This window comes from Cetorhinus maximus, chromosome 16 (assembly GCF_964194155.1).
Source record: "Cetorhinus maximus chromosome 16, sCetMax3.hap1.1, whole genome shotgun sequence".
NCBI lineage: Eukaryota > Metazoa > Chordata > Chondrichthyes > Lamniformes > Cetorhinidae > Cetorhinus > Cetorhinus maximus.
In genome coordinates, this window is record NC_135894.1 from 66,201,525 (window position 1) to 66,217,096 (window position 15,572).

Here is a 15,572-nt window from a genome sequence, read left to right on the forward strand (position 1 = left end):
CGGTTCAACTAGTCTCTGCTGGTGTTTATACTGTCCATGAGCCGCTTGCTCCATCTACCCCATGTCAACCTTTCAGCATATCTTTCTATTCCCTTTTTTCTCATGTATACTTTTTTTTAAAGCATCTAAGCCTTTTGCTCCAACTGCTTTCTGTGGTAGCATGTTCCAGGTTCTGAGCCACTGAATGACGGCATTTCTCCTCAGTTCCCTTTGGATTTATTAGTAGTTATCTTGTATTAATGGCCCTTAGTTTTCGATGTTTCCACTTTTGCGAGAATTCATCAAACCTGTTTACGTTAAAGTGCAATAATAAGTGTTATATTTGAGCAGAATCTGCTAAGTAAAACTTGTGGGCTGGGGATTGTTGGAATTTCAGCACCCAAGAGAAGAAAAACCTTCTCTTCACTTAACATAATATACTTCGTGACACAAATATTCACCATGTATTCATAGTAAGTGATCCAAAGGAGGCATCTTGTTTTGGTCGGTTTTGAAAGCTGCGACTTGTGCTTTAATTAGAATATATGTTTTGTTTCATATTATAATGCTTCATGGTATATGAATTGCAAAGTATGCAGTATAATGCTGGAGGGGAGCAAGATGAAAAGTGAATTTAGAAGAAACAATGCTGGAAATGTGAAATTAAAACACAAAATGCTGGAAATGCAGGTCAGGCAGCATCTGTGTAGAGCAAAACAGTTAATGTTGGTGACCTTTTGTCAGAACTGATACTGCTTGACCTGCTGAGACATTTTCTGGGTTTTTATTTGAAGAAATGTTGTTCAATTCAGTTCTGATTCAAGACGGCGGTGACTGAGAGCTAGAGAAAGTCACTTTCAGTAGAGGTCTTCTCGAAATTTTCAGCAGCTTTCATCATTGCCTTGTGCAGCTCTTGGGGAAATACTGTGAGGGGCGGAACAAATTTTCAGTTTTTAAGCTGTTGGATTTCTCAAAAGGCAGTGGAGGGGATTTACTATCTAGTTACTAACTATGTTGTTTGGTTTGTTGCAGAGCACAGAACGTGTTGGTTTGGGGCAGACTGCACCGGTGTTTGAAACAGAGTTGGCCCATGCCATGCCTGGTGGACGGCGGGGCCCGAGTCGGCAGCAGCTGAGCCGTTCAGCATTACCTTCTCTCCAGACCATTGTGGGTGGGAGCTGTGGGAATGGGACTGGAATGAGGAACAGGTACGCAATATCACAGCATAAAGCTGATGGCTGTAGCTCTTTCCATTTTAAAATAGATGGTATTGTACTGTTTAAATCTAGTATACTTATTCCTCTGGAAAGTCCCTTAATACACTGGTTATTTCTAACATGTCTGTATTAAACCACAAACAATTCCAGTTAATGGGGAAAAAATGCTGCAAGTTATTATACATTTTGATTCTTGTGCAGAAAAGTAATTTTAATGTTTAGTTGCATTTTAATCTGTTTGTGGCATGTTTAGGCGTGAACATTGCTGGTTTGTCATTTTTAACATTTATCTGCAGAAACAGTAGAAGACAAGTCAAAGGGAGTCAAGCTATTCCTTGGTCAGATTATGCTTTGAATAATGTATCCAGTTTTAAGATATGAGGAAGGCAGTAAAAATATAAATCAGAATATTATTCCAAATAAAATTGGAAGAGTAGGACTAGGTGGACACTGGATCAAGCTAATAAAAGGCAAACGTTAAGATTTTATCAGCATGTTCTTCACGTGGAAAACTGATCTCGTGGAATGAATTCCTGGATAGGACAGTGAAGGCATGAACCCTACAATCATTTTTTTTAAAAAAAACAATTGGATGCAGCAATGGGCGAATGTGGGATGTTTTTGGGTAAATCACCTAAGACGGACCAAATGACCTTCACCTAAAATTATTACTGATTTTTCAGTGGACTTTAAATAAACATTGTCATGAAGAAATCATAAAAAAGTTGAAGGCATTTTAACTTGCATCCATTTATGCTTGAGTGCCTCTAGTGAGTCAGACTATTCTATCATTTGGGATATCATGTTGGAACCCGATCCTATTTTCAGCTGTATGCACACTCTCAGTAGTAAAGGGGGTGGGGGGGGAGGTGGGGGTCACTGGATAGTGATTTGGAGCTGGCCTGTAGATGTTTTTGATTTTTTTTTATTCCTCTTATAAAACTAGTTTTTCAGCTTTGTTTAATATAATTAAGTTATTTGTTAAATCGTGGTGATTCCTAGTTTACAAGCTCCCAACACATGGACTATGTGTATTTTGATGCCTGAAAAGGGTGACTCTTCAGTTGCGATAGCGATGGAGTGAAAATTCTATACTTGCGCAAATATGTATGTATTTGTAATATCAGATGAAGATCACTACTGCACTTTTGGAGCTTATTGATGCTACTGGCATAAAACCAAGTGCTGCGTTTGGATGTGAAACCTGTTTTTATATATGTGTCTTGTGGACTCTTTAAAATAAAGAATTAAATTCCACAGTATTTGGTTAATTGCCCAAGATAAGAAATGTTACAGTAAAGTTTTCTGGACATGTTCTAACAAAGATCTCATGGAGGTGTTGTAATGACTACACAGTGCCACTTTGAGGCTCACCTACACATTAGCTGTGTGGTGAACTGTCCTAATGTTGTGCTGCTATTCAAAAGGGTTACTTTATTGATAACTGTACCCTAGCACGAATCAAAATTTACAAGTAGCTTATACGTCAAACTTAATCCAGTTCTTTAAGTGACCTTATTAGGAACTAAATTTTGATTGTGTATCAATTGTTATTAGTTGCCTAACTCATTCTGAAGTTATGAATAATCATTATGCACTAGCTAGATGTTAGTCTCTGGCCAAACACTAATTTGCAGTGGTATTTCTCCATGCAAGGCTTGGAAGACCTCATCATATTTGTGATTGGGCACTTACATGAAAGATTGATGGCACTCATACTCCAAAGTAATATTGTTCAAAATTCTTAAAATACTTGTGCATCAGTCATTTTATATATCAAGTTCTAATTTAATCTGCAGTCATCTTAGTTTGCAGTCATCTTAGTTTGAACCTTTAGATGGGATCTACCAGCTGCGCCATGTCTCAGCTGCAACAAAGTGAGAACTGGTATCTGAAGTAAGTATTCTGAAGCTAATGCACTGTAACTGAAGAGGCACATGTTAAATCTGAATTTGAATTATCCTCTTGCTTGGGGTTAGGTGTGCAATGCTTTGCCTTAATGTAAAAAGAAGAGTTGGTACCAATGTCAAAAAGTTTCATACTGGAACTACCAGCAACACATTTCAAAACTTTATTTTATTTATTCTTTCAAAGGGACGTGGGCATCACTGGCTAGGCCAGCGTTTATTGCCCACCCCTAATAGCCCTTGAAGGTGGTGGTGAGCCACCTTCTTGAATGGCTGTGGCCCAGGTACACCCACAGTGCAGTTGGGAAGGGAGTTCCAGGATTTTGACCCAGTGACAGTGAAGGAACAGCAGTAAGAGTTCCAAATCAGGATGAAGTGTGGCTTGGAGGGGAACTTGCAGGTGGTGATGTTCCTGCTGCGCCTGTTCTCCTAGGTGGTAGAGGTTGCGGATTTGGAGGGTGCTGTCAAAGGAGCCTTGGTGAGTTGCCTCAGTGTATCTTTTCCCAGTGATCCTGAAAGGAATGCCTGATCTGAATGATAGAAAAGTAAAGTTAATAGCATCTGGAAATAAGTAAGTTCAAGACTAGTTTGGACTAGTTTTCTTATGTGCCAAGAGGGTTTTGTTGTTTTTGTTTGGTTCAAGCTACATTGCAGTGTTTGAGAACAAAAGGTATGGTGGACTTGATAATATGAACAGTTCTAGAAAGTTGAGTGAATGAAAAGAACAGGGAGCTGCTAAAATGAATGGAGGATGCTATCTGGTTTAAACATGTTTTTATCGCCTCTGGCACCTGATCTTGAATCCAAGCTCCAGAAAAGCCTCTCCACACTGCCTGATGTCAAAATCTCGCTTGGTGAGGGATGGGACCCCCATTTGGTCCGGATATAGAGGTCCCAAAGTCTACAGGAAAATCCTGCATAATACCTTTCAATGAACTTGCATCGGAACTGGAAAAGAATTGGAGAGAACACAGGTTTTATCCAAATAGAGAAGTGGGGAAAATGGAGAGGGCAGGATAGAACAAAACAAAAGGTCTCTCACTGGAAAGCAGGAGAGATTAGATGTCAAAGGAGATGGTAATGGGACAAGTAAAGAAACAAAAGATGGGTCTAGATTAGGTATGAATGGGAATTGTACAATTAACAGCTGCTAACCCCCCCACCTCCCCTGATTTAAAATGGGGGGGTGAAGAGATCATGATTCCATTTTCCTGTCTAATTACTTGCTGTACCTGCATGCTAACTGTTTGGAATTCATGTACAAGGACGCCCAGATCTCCCTCTACCCCAGCATTAGTCTCTCCATTTACGTATTCTGCTCTTCTATTCTTCCTACTAAAGTGGACGACCTTACATTTTCCCACATTGTACTCCATCTGCTACATTTTTGCCTGTTCACTTAAACTATCTATATCACTTTGCAGACTGTCCTCCTCACAACTTGCTTTCCTACCTAACTATCATCAGTAAATCAGTAAGTTTTTCCCTTCATAGTAAGTCATTAATATAGGTTGGAAATAGTGGAGGCCCTGGCACTGACCCCTGTGGCACCCCACTAGTTAGTTTGCCAACCTGAAAAGGACTCATATTTTATCCTGACACTTTCATACTAGTAAGCCAATCCTCTATCATTATTAGCCCCATGAGCTCATCACTTGTGTAGTAAACTTTGTGGCATCTTATTGAATGCCTTTTGGAAATCCAAATACACTTCATCTACTGGTCCCCTTTTATCCACCCTGCTTGTTACATCCTCAAGAACTCTAATTTGTCAAACAATAACTTAGCATCATAAAGGTGAGAGCAAAAGTGAGGGAAATGGACCAGACATGGTCAAAGGGATCCTCTCAACCAGAGTGGAGGAGAATATTCGATTGAAGGAAAAGGAAGACATATATCAGGAAAACTGGTATCGAAGGTGGTGACAGATGTGATTGAGATCGATGAACTAGGAGAATGGAAGTGTGCTTTGGGAGGAAATGTGGTTGATTGTATCTGAGTTTGTGGGTTTATAGTGGATATTGGTCAATAGCCTATCTCCAGAAATGGAGACAGATTTGTCAGGAAAAGAAGCATCAGAAATGAGCCATATGAAGGCAAGGGAAGGGTGGAAATTAGGCACATGTTTGATGAAAATTTCCAGCTTGGGGACGATAGTAGGAAACGGCAGAGTCATCGATGTACCTGAAAAAGAAGTGGAGGAGACTGGAGTAGGATACCCCATGAAATGACAGGCAAAGCTAGCAATTATATGGGTTCCCATGACAACACTTTTTTTTTAATTAGAGAAAGCTAATGAAGTCAAAGGATAAGTTGTTCAATGTGAGATTATTCGGTCAAGCAGAGAGTAATGGTGGATGGGAACTGATTGGTCCTCTGTTCAAGGAAGAAGCAAGAGCCCTTCGACCATCCTAGTGGATGGTGGAGGTGCAATGGATTGGACTTCCGTGGTGAAAAATAGACAGTTAGGGTCAGGAAACTGGAAGTTGTTAAGGTGGAAGAGGGTATTAGAATATTGTGGATGTAGGGAAGAGACTAGACAAGGAGAGAAAAAATAGTTGCGATAGGAAGAAATCATTTCTGTGGGGCAAAAGGCTGAAATGGTAGATCTACAATGCCGTTCTGTTTGTTTCTACTTCAAGAATTGCAGCCTGCAGGATTTGGGTGACTGAGGTTGGAGGTCGTGTAGGAAAGATTTTGAGGACATGAGGCGTGTGACATTCTTAGAAATGGATCGATTGATATCGTTGGCGGGGTCATAATCTAGGGGAAGGTGGGAGGAGATGTCTGTCAGGGTTGGCATTCAGCCTCTGCTTGATAAAGGTCAGTTCACTAAACAACAACAACACCACCCTTGTCAGTAGGTATAATAACAAAATTAGAGCTGAACTTAAGAGCGGAGTGCTGCAGGTTCACGGAGGTAGGTTAGAGTGAGTGAGGGGAGCAGAGAAATTGATGCCGATATCATGCCAGCAGTTCTCAAAAAAAAAACTTGAACGGACAAGGGGCCAGAGGGAAGAGTCCAGTGGAACATGCACAGTGGGCCCTTTCCCTAATTTTTCAATGGAAGAAGAACTCCATCGTGTAGAGCTTAAAATCCGTTAAGATGGGTGGTATCAAGAGATGACGATGAGGCCTTTGCTGATAACTGATTGTTTGGAGTCCCCTTCTGTCACTTTTTTGCCTCCATGCCTGCTCCTTTGGCTAGATGATTTGTATCTCCATTTTCTATATTATTGGATAGTGTTGACGCTGTTTCAGTTCCCATTTCCTCTGGGGTATTGATTTATGGTTAGTCTGTATTTCAGATTTTTCATGACTTCGTAATGTAATAAAGAGAAGAATCATACAAATGTTGCTAGTGGTTTTAGTGTAGCGAATATATTTCTTTCAAAAGTATCAAACACAAACAGTACAAATCAAATACAATGAGTCAGCTTAAAAAACACAGTACTAGTTGGAGCAGGATGTCATTGGCTTTCTTTGGAAACCATTTGTCATTGTGTGATCTGGAAAATATTGGAGAGCCTGGTACCAATTTTGACTGTGAAGCTGCTTCCTTCTGGCTGGCATTTCATGGTATCCAAGTCAGCAAAGTCCACGGAGCATTAGAGAATAATGACAGAAATTAAATACACCGCTAACAGTGCCAAGTTAGTACTTATTATTTGATCTTGGTAGTTGTGCTGATTTGACCTGTAGATTGTTGCCTTCTGGTTTTGCATTTACCCACTTCAGCATTGCTGTTGACTATTATATCCAACATACTCCCATAACTTCCTGCCACTAAACGTTGGTGAGACTGAGGTCACCTTCTGCATCAATCTTCTGATTGAACCTTTTTATATTTCTCTCATGCATCTGCCTTCGAGCAGGACTGGGGCCTCAGCTTTTCAACATGTTAATGACTTGAATGAAAGAATAGTGTTATATTTTCAAGTTTGAAGACGATGCTGAGTTAGGTGGGAGCAGGGAGTTATAAAAAGACATTAAGCAATTTGATAAAACTAAGGCAGATGAAGTTTAATGTGGGGATTGTGATCTTGGATCGAGGAAGACTAAATGGAATATTTTGCTAATGGTGAAAGACTAGAAAATGATGGAGGCAAGGGATTTAGGTGTCCTTATAGATATCATTAAAAACTAGTGCATGGGTACACAAAATAATCAAAAAAGCTAATGGCATCCTGACCTTTATCTCTGTGGCTTGTAATTTAAAAGTGGGGATGTGTTGCTTTAGTTGGAGAGCCTTAGGCAGATCCCATCTGGTGCACTGCATGCAATTTTGAATGAGGAAAGAGATATTGGCCTTGGAGAGGGGTACAGTGCAGATTTGACAGTGCAAGCTTAAAGGTTTAAGTTATGAGGTCAGATTGCATGCATGAGATTTATATTCCTGGACCTTTTACACTCAAGGGAAGATCTGATTGGCATATTTAAAATGATAAAGGAAAGTGATGGGGTAAATGTAGAAAAACTGAGAGCCCAAAATAAAAGGGCTTAGATCTTAGATCAAAAAAATCTTAGAGCTATACCATTTAGAACTGAAATCAGGATGCACATTTTCTCTGATTGGTAACCTGGATCTTACTCCCTCAAAGGACTGAATGCCAAACCAATTGATTTTTAAGACCGAATTTGTTTCATATCCTTGATAACTTTACCTAACAAAAATCTGTCAAAGGTGGATGAATGGAACTGAGGTACAGATTAGCCATGTTTGTTTTTATTCATTCACGGAATGTGCTTCACTGGCTGGGCCACCATTTATTGCCCATCCCTAGTTGCCCTTGAGAAGGTGGTGGTGAGCTGCCTTCTTGGACTGTGTCAAAAAAAAATGGCTAAACATCAAAAGAAAACATGGCTAATTGGTAGCTCAGTTCCATTTATCCACCTTTGTTCCAAATCCTTGATAACCTTACCTAACAAAAGTCTATCAAACTCGGTCTTAAAAATTAATTGGTTTGGCATTCAGCATTTTGGGGGTGTAAGATCCAATTATCACCACGGAATAATGTCCTCCAGCCTTTTCTATCCTTCAATTGAGGTGGATGATGAGCCGTCTCATTTCGAGAGGATAAATGCAAATCAAGTAGAAATAATTAGCAATTGCTGTCTACGTTTAGCTCAGAATAGAGTGGTAAATGGCACCTACAGAGAATTTCAATTCTCGGGATTATTCATTTCAATGGGAACAATTGAAAGTATAACTAATTTAATAGAGATGAAAAGCTGATAAATGCTAGAAGTAGGTTACAGTTCTCCAGAAATGATTGCATAGGAAATAAGAGCAGGAGTAGGCCATTCGGCCCCTTGAGCCTGCTCTGCCATTCAGTTAGATCATGGCTGATCTCCTACCATAACGCCATTTTCCTGCATGATCCCCATATCCCTCAATATCTTTAATATCTAGAAATCTATTGATCTCTGTCTTGTATATGCTCAATGAACATAGACAATCCTCTGGGATGGAGAATTCCAAAGATTCACCACCCTCTGAGTGAAGAAATTTCTCCTCATCTCCAGTCTTAATGGCCTACTTTTGTTCTGAGACTGTGACGCCTTGTTCTGGACCCCACCCCCATCCCAGCCAGGGGAAACATCTACTTTGTTGAGCCCTGTAAAAATTTTGTATGCTTCAATGCTTCATCCCTCATTCTTCTAAACTCTAGAGAATGTAGGCCCAGTCTCCTCGATCCCTTCTTATAGGGCAATCACGTCATCCGAGGGATCAGTCTGGTGAACTTTCGTTGCACTCCACCTGTGGCAAATATATCCTTCATCAGGTATGGAGACCAAAACTGTACAAAATGCTCCAGGTGCAGTCTTGCCAAGGTTCTATACAATTGCAGCAAGACTTCTTTACTCCTGTACTCAGATCCCCTTGCAATAAATGCCACAATACCATTTGCCTTCCTAATTATTTGCTGCACCTGCATGTTAACTTTCAGTGAATTACGTTTAAGGATACCCAGGTCCTTTTAGACATCAACATTTCCCAATCTCTCTCTATTTAAAAAATACTCTGCATTTTTTTCTATCAAAGTAGATAACTTTGCATTTTTCCACATTATATTCCATCTGCTATGTTCTTACCCACTCAACTAGCCTGTCTAAATCCCCTTGAAGCCTCTTTGCATCCTCCTCGCAACTCACATTCCCACCTGGTTTTGTCATCAGCAAACTTGGAAATATTTATTAGATTTGGTCCCCACATCCAAATCTTTGATATAGATTGTGAACAGCTAGGGTCCAAGCAATCCTTGCAATAACCCACTATTCACAGCCTGCCAACCTGAGAATTACCCATTTATTTCTACTATGTTTTGTGTCTGTTAACTCTCAGTCCATGTCTGTATATTACCCCCAATCCTATGTGCTCTAATTTTGCTTACTAACATGTGTTGGACCTTAGAGAAAGCCTTCTGAAAATCCAAATGCACCACATTTACTGGTTCCCCTTATCTATCCTGCTAATAACACCCTCAAAAAAAACTGTAACAGTTTTGTCATTCTCCCATAAATCAGTCAGTTTGCATTTGGCTGATTATAGTTTAGTTAGTTTTGATATAGGATATGTCCAAAAAGAGTCTGCACATGTGTAGAACACTAGAATATTAAATTTAACTATATGCACGCACCACATACAGGCCTCGCACATTTGCTCCCAAAGTCAGATGTCCCAGAGCTAAGGAATGACAGATTTTTTTCATATATGTGAATTTATGTTCATATTTTCATGAAGCCAAAAATGCAAGTTAGGCTCTCCCTGTCAGTATGATGGAATGCTATAGCATTACTTTTTTCCAGAAAGAAAATTAATAATTACAAAGTTCTTGCCAAGCTTGTTTGGACAGCAAGTTATTTGTTCCCCTGATCACTGATATTCTAGGAACACGGAGTTCAGTCTCTTGCTGCTCCATCCTAGATTAGATAACCTCACAGGATAGAGACCTTGACGCGGTATCAAACCATGCAGACCATAAATACTTGATGTTCTTTTTTTAGGTGTCATTTACTTGGGAATGTTTTGTGCTTTTCTCAAAGAAACCAAAATGGAAAAGCTTGGACCTTTCCCCTGAACAATAGTGAGAATCCAAAAACTGAACTCTAGGCTGCAACTGCCAGAAATTTTACTTGTACTTCAGAAATTTGTTTTTAGCAGTATTAAACTGACACTAGCTACTGCTTGGATTGCTCGCATGCTTCTGCAAACGTTTGTGTTCAATCATGATTAAGAACTTGGGAACAGGCATAGGCCTTTCAACCCCTCTAGTTTGTTCCACCATTCAGTGAAATCATGGCTGATCTGTGACCTAACTCTACCATCTTTTGTCATATCCCATAATATCTTTTTGGATAACAAAAATCTGTCAATCTTAGATTTAAAATTTACAATTGATCCAGCATCAATTGCTTTATGCAGAAGGAAGTTACAAACTTCTGCCACCCTTTGCATGTAGAAGTACTTCCCAATTTCACTCCTGAAAGGCCTGGTTCTAGTTTTTTGACTAGTCCTAGACTCCCCAACCATTGGAAATAGTTTCTGTCTTTCTATCTTATCTATTCCCCTTAATATCTTAAACTTTGATCAAATCACCCCTTAAACTTCTAAGTTCCAGGGAGTGCAGCCCTAGTTTATGTAATCACTCCTCATTTTAACCCTTGGAGCCCAGGTACACAGCACTTCCTTCAAGGCCAATATATTCTTCCTAAGGTGTTTTCTTTTTCTTTGGTTCACTGGATGTGGGCATCGCTGGCTAGGTCTGCTTTTATTGTCCATCCCCAGGTGCCCTTGGGAAGGTTGTGGTAAGTCACAATCTTGAAATGCTGCAGTCCAGATGGTGGAGGAACAGAAACAATGCTGTTTGGGAGGGAGTTCCAGGGTTTTGACCCGGCGACAGTGAAGGAACAACGGCATAGTTCCAAGCCACGATGGTGTTGGCTTGGAGGGGAGCTTGCAGGTGGTGGTCTTCTCATGCATTTGCTGCCCTTGTCCTTCTAGGTGGTAGGGTATGCAGGTTTGGAAGGTGCTGTCGAAGGAGCCTTGATGAGTCGCTGCAGTGTATCTTTTAGATGGTACACACTGCTGCCATTACTTTGGGTGTGGAGGGAATGAATGTTTTTAAGATGGTGGATGGGGTATCAATCAAGCGGGCTGCTTTCAGCCAGGTGGTGTCAGGTACTTGAGTGTTGGAGCTGCGCTCATCCAGGCAAGTGGAAGGTATTCCATCAAACTCCTAACTTGTGCCTTGTAAATGATGGACAGACTTTGGGGAGTCAGGAGGAGTTGCTCTCTGCAGAATTCCCAGCCTCTGACCTGCTCTTGTAGCCATAGTATTTATATGGCTGGCCCAGTTCAGTTTCTGGTCAATGGTAAAGCCCATATGTTGATACTGTGGAGATTTGGCAATGCCATTGAATGTCCAGGGGAGATGGTCATTACCTGGCACTGTGTGGTGCAAATATTACTTGCCACTTGTCAGCCCAAGTGCATTTGAACAAGGACTATTTCAGTACCTGAAGAGTTGGTGAATGGCACTGAACATTGTGCAATCATCAGTGAACATCCCCACTTCTGACCTTTTATTGGAAGGAAGGTCATTAATGAAGCAGCAGAAGATGGTTGGGCTGGGGACACTACCCTGAGGAACTCCTGCAGCGATGTCCTGAGACTGAGCTGATTTGACTTCCAACCACCACAAGCATCTTCCTTTGTGCTAGGTACAACTCCAACCAGTGGAGAGTTTTTCCCCTGATTCCCATTGACTTCAGTTTTGCTAGGACTCCTTGTTGCCATACTCTGACGATGTCGAGGGCAGTCACTCTTGCCTCATCTGGGGTCTAACTTTTTTTTTTAATCCATGTTTGGACCAAGGTTGTTTTGAAGTCAGGAGCTGCGTGGCCCTGGCGGAACCCAAAGTGAGTATCAGTGAGCAGGATATTCTTAAGTAAGTGCCGCTTGATAGCGCTGTCAACGACGCCTTCCATCACTTTACTGATAATCAAGAGTAGACTGATAGGCAGAAATTGGCCAGGTTGGATCGTCCTCCAGGACATAGCTGGGCAGTTTTCCACATTACTGGGTAGATGCCTGTGTTGTAGCTGTATTGGAATAGCTTGGCTAGGGACGCAGCCATTTCTGGAGCGTAAGCCTTCAGTACTGTTGCTGGAATGTTGTCAGGACCCATAGCTTTTGTAGTATCCAGTGACTTCAGCCGTTTATTGATTATCATGTGGAGTGAATGGAATTGGCTAAAGAGTGGCATCTGTGATGCTGGAGACCTTGGGAAGAGGCCGAGATGGATCATCCACTTGGCATTTCAGCCTTTCCTTTGCACTGATTTGCTGGGCTCCCCCATCATTGAGTATGGGGATATTTGTGGAGTGGCGGCCTCCTGTTAGTTGTTTAATTGTCATCCACCACCATTGACGACTGGATGTGGCAGGACTGCAGAGCTCAGACCTGATCCATTGGTTGTGGGATCGCTTAGCTCTGTCTGTCGCATGCTGCTTCTGTTTGGCATGCATGTAGTCCTGCATTGTAGCATTACCAAGTTGACACCTCATTTTTAGATATGCATGGTTCTCTCCTGGCATGTTCCCCTGCACTCTTCATTGAACCAGGGTTGATCCCCTAACTTGGTGGTAATGTGGAGATATGCCAGGTCATGAGATTACAAATTGTGGTTGTATACAATTCTGCTGCTGATGGCCTGCAATGCCTCATGGATGCCCAGTTTTGAGTTGCTAGATCTGTTTGAAATCTATCCCATTTAGCACCGTGGTAGTGCTACACAACACGATGGAGGGTATCCTCCAGCGTGAAGGCAGGACATCGTCTCTGCAAGGACTGTGCAGTGGTCACTCCCACCAATACTGTTGTGGGCAGAGGTCAAGTTGGTTTTTTTCCCCTCTTTGTTTCCTCACCACCTGCCACAGACTCAGTCTAGCAGCTATGTCCTTTAGTACTCGGCCAGTTCGGTCAGTAGTGGTGCTACTGAGCTACTCTTGGTGAGGGACATTGAAGCACCCCACCCAGAGTACATTCTATGCCCTTGCCACCCTCGGTGCTTTCTTCAAGTGGTGTTCAACATGGAGTATTGGTTCATCAGCTGAGGGGGTGCAGTAAGTGGTATTCAGCAAGAGATCCAGGGTAATGCTTTAGGGACCTGGGTTTGAATGGTGGAGTTTGAATTCAATAAAAATCTGGAATTGAAAGTCTAATAATGACCTTGAACCCATTGTCGATTTGTCAGAAAAACTCATCTGGTTCACTAATGTCCTTTCGAGAGGGAATTCTGGTCCTTACCTGGTCTGGCCTACATGTGACTCCAGACCCGCAGAGTTGTGGTTGACTCTTAACTGCTATCTGAAATGGCCTGGCAAGCCACTCGGTTGTATAAACCGCTACGAAGTCTGAGGATTGAAACTGGACGGGCCACTTGGCAATGACTTTGGCACTGGAAACGACAATGGAAAACTCAGCCCTGTTGACCCTGCAATTTCTCCCTTCTTAATATCTGGGAGCTTGTATCAAAATTGGAAGAGTTGGCCAAGCAGCAGCCTCCAATCGCAGAATTATACCTTACAGACAATGTCCCAGACACCACCATCACCATCCCTGGGTATGTCCTACCCCACTAGCAAAACAGACCCAGCAGAGGTGGCGGCACAGTGACATGCAATCGGGAGGGCATTGCCCTGGGAGCCCTCAACATCCACACCTGATACCATGAGACTTCATGTGGTCCAGTCAAATGTGGGCAAGGAAACCTCCTCCTGATTATCATGTACTGCCCCCCTACAGCTGATGAATCAGTACTTCTCAATGTTGACACCACTTGGAAGAAGAACTAAGCATGACAAAGGTGTAGAACGTACTTGTGGTGATGGACATTGAAGTCCCCCACCCAGTATAGTTCTGCCAGATCAAGGGCATATCTGCTAGACTGAATCTGCGGCAGGTGATGTGGGAACCAACCTCACCAGTGTGCCTTCCGCAGGTGCATCTGTCCCTGATAGTATCGGTAGGAGTGACCAACACATGGTCCTTGCGGTAATGAAGTCCCTTCTTCACATTGAGGGTACCCTCCATCGTGTTGTGTGACACTGCCACTGTGGTAATTGGGATAGACTTCAAACAAATCTAGCACTAGAGACTGGACATCCATGAGGTGCTGTGGGCCATTAGCAGCAGCGGAATTGTACTCAACTACAATCTGTAACCTCATGGCCTGGCATATCCCCAACTCTACCATTACCACCAGTCCAGGGGATCAACTCTGGCTCAATGAAGAGTGCAGGAGGATATGCCAGGAACAGCACCAGGCATACATAATGAGGTGTCAACCTGGTTGACAGGTATGCTGTTTGGCATGCTAGTAGTCCTAAGCAGCAAGTGATAGACGGAGCTAAGTGATTCCACAACTAATGGATCAGATCTCAGCTCTGCAATCTTGCCACATCCAGTCATGAATGGTGGTAGACAATTAAACAACTCACTGAAGGAGGAGGCTCCAAAATATCCCCATTCTCCATGATGGGGGGCCCCAGCACATCGGTGCAAAAGATGAGGCTGAGGCATTTGCAACAATCTTCAGCCAGAAGTGCCGAGTGGAAGATCCATCTTGGTCGCCTCCGGAGGTCCCCAGCATCACAGATGCCAGTCTTCAGCCAATTCGATTCACTCCACGCAATATCAAGAAACGGCTGAAAACACTGGATACTGCAACGGCTATGGGCCTTCACAATATTCCTGCTATAGTACTGAAGACTTGTGCTCCAGAGCTTGCAATTCCCTTAGCCAAGCTGTTCCAGTACAGCTACAACACTGGCAATGTGGAAAATTGCCCAGGAATGCCCTGTACACACAAAGTGGGACAAATCCAACCTGCCAATTACCAATGTAGCCAATTACCGACCCATCAGTCTACTCTCGATCATCAGTAAAGTAATGGAAAGGGCCATCAACAGTGCTATGGAGCAGCACTTGCTTATCAAAAACCTGCTCATTGATGCCCGGTTTGGGTTCCGTTAGGGCCACTCAGTCCCTGACCTCATTACAGCCTTGGTTCAAACATGGACAAAAGAGCTGAACTTGTGAGGTGAGAGTGACTGCCCATGACATCAAGGCAGCATTTGATTGTGTGGCATCAAGGAGCCCTAGCAAAATTGGAGTCATGGGAATTAGGGAGGTGGGGGGTGGGGATCTCTCTTCTGGTTGGCAGCACAAAGGAAGATGGTTGCAGATGTTGGAGGTCAATTATCTCAGTTCCAGGACATCACTGCAGGAGTTCCTCAGGGTAGTGTCGTGGGCCTAACAATCTTCAGCTGCTTCATCAACGACCTTCCTTCCATAAGGTCAGAAGTGGGGATGTTTGATGCTGATTGTACAATATTCAGCAGCATTCACAACGACTCAAATATTGAAGCAGTCCTTGTTCAAATGCACTTGGGCTGACAAGTG

The 15,572-nt window shown here is 42.4% G+C and overlaps 1 protein-coding gene across 2 annotated transcripts in view; it reads left to right on the forward strand.

Annotated features, from left to right (window-relative positions):
• tmem39a (transmembrane protein 39A) overlaps positions 1–15,572 on the forward strand; it is a 63,248-nt gene that overhangs the window by 24,196 nt on the left and 23,480 nt on the right. For both annotated transcript variants that reach the window (XM_078559942.1, XM_078559943.1), the window contains exon 2: positions 1,012–1,187. In XM_078559942.1, coding sequence (XP_078416068.1) covers positions 1,075–1,187 — 113 coding nt within the window. In that variant the 5' untranslated portion in view covers positions 1,012–1,074. The remainder of the gene's footprint in view (positions 1–1,011; positions 1,188–15,572) is intronic.